The sequence below is a fragment of the Nanorana parkeri genome, unplaced genomic scaffold, assembly GCF_000935625.1.
Source record: "Nanorana parkeri isolate BGI_ZX_2015 unplaced genomic scaffold, ASM93562v1 scaffold2092, whole genome shotgun sequence".
Lineage (NCBI taxonomy): Eukaryota > Metazoa > Chordata > Amphibia > Anura > Dicroglossidae > Nanorana > Nanorana parkeri.
Window position 1 is genome coordinate 107384 of NW_017308360.1, and position 1374 is coordinate 108757.

Consider the following 1374-nt stretch of genomic DNA (forward strand, 5'->3'; position numbering starts at 1 on the left):
CACCGAGTACCCTTTTCTAAGAATACAACATCTGGCTTTACACACTTGTCAAATATGAACACTACTGGAATTGGACTTGCAGACCCGACACTAGTGGCTATGTTAGGCATAAACGTTGAGATAAAACCCTACTACATGATAGGCCACGGTGTGATTGTCATAGACTAGGAGCAGGAAAGTAGTCAGTCAATCACTGCACGGGTGCCACCATCGTTCTAACGGAGGCACCCGTGCGCACCCGTTCCCGCATCGGCTGTGTGCGTCCATAGACACACACACACAGCCCTGTGGCAGGCCACGCCCCTTCCTTTGATTGATGGCAGAAGGAGCCTATGGCTGGGGTAGAAAAAAAGTACTGGGCTGATTTTTTACCCCAATGCAGAGAATTCATTAAGGTAAAGAACGCCCCCAGACCTTAATGCTACTTTAATGTTCACAAAAAACACAGGCCAGCTTTAGATCTGGATGAAACTTCCCCATCTGCTCGATGACCTTCCCAGTCTGCAGGGCCAGCTCATAGGTGGGGGACAGGCAAAGACACTGAAGGAGGAGACGACCGATGTTAGTACATTGCCAGCAAACACCTGTACAGCAACACTCGTGCGGGCGGCCGCTCCGCTTACCTGCGGGAACTTATTTGCAGGATCAACCCGGGATAACATGGCCAAGACAAAGGCAGCCGTCTTCCCTGTCCCGGACTGGGACTGAGCGATCAGGTTCTGAGGGCTGAAGGGGAAAATGAACACGTGAGGAAGTTAAATGAGAGCGTGGAAGGCTAAGGCAGTCTTTAAAGCAGGGGGTGGGCAATGCCGGCCAGCTTCGCTTTAACTACAAATCCCATCATGCATCTGCCTCGGGGAGTCATGCCTGGGGCTACCAGAGTCTTACAATGCCTTATGGGACTCAAGAGGCGCGGCATGCTGGCCACCATGACTGACGATCAATACTTACGGTTCGGCCAGCATCATAGGCAGAGCGTTCTCCTGGATCTTAGAGGGCCGGTTGAACCCCATGCCATACACGCCTTGAAGGAGTTGCGGCTTCCTGAAATAAATCACAGAAAACATGAGAAGATTTAGCACCCCTATGACTACGGTGTGTGTCCCCCTTTAGATTTAGCACCCCTATGACTACGGTGCCCCCCCCCTTTAGATTTAGCACCCCTATGACTACGGTGTGTGTCCCCCTTTAGATTTAGCACCCCTATGACTACGGTGTGTCCCCCCTTTAGATTTAGCACCCCTATGACTACGGTGCCCCCCCCCTTTAGATTTAGCACCCCTATGACTACGGTGTGTGTCCCCCTTTAGATTTAGCACCCCTATGACTACGGTGTGTCCCCCCTTTAGATTTAGCACCCCTATGACTACGGTG

At 51.7% G+C, this 1374-nt stretch overlaps 1 protein-coding gene across 1 annotated transcript in view; it reads right to left on the reverse strand.

Moving 5' to 3' along the window:
• The window catches only part of LOC108800657 (ATP-dependent RNA helicase DDX19A), a 24951-nt gene that overhangs the window by 5478 nt on the left and 18099 nt on the right, over positions 1 to 1374 (reverse strand). Inside the window, exons 5-8 of the mRNA XM_018572648.1 lie at positions 952 to 1044; positions 624 to 726; positions 447 to 540; positions 11 to 31 (exon numbers count right to left, since the gene is read on the reverse strand). Of these exons, the coding sequence (XP_018428150.1) occupies positions 11 to 31; positions 447 to 540; positions 624 to 726; positions 952 to 1044 (311 nt within the window). The remainder of the gene's footprint in view (positions 1 to 10; positions 32 to 446; positions 541 to 623; positions 727 to 951; positions 1045 to 1374) is intronic.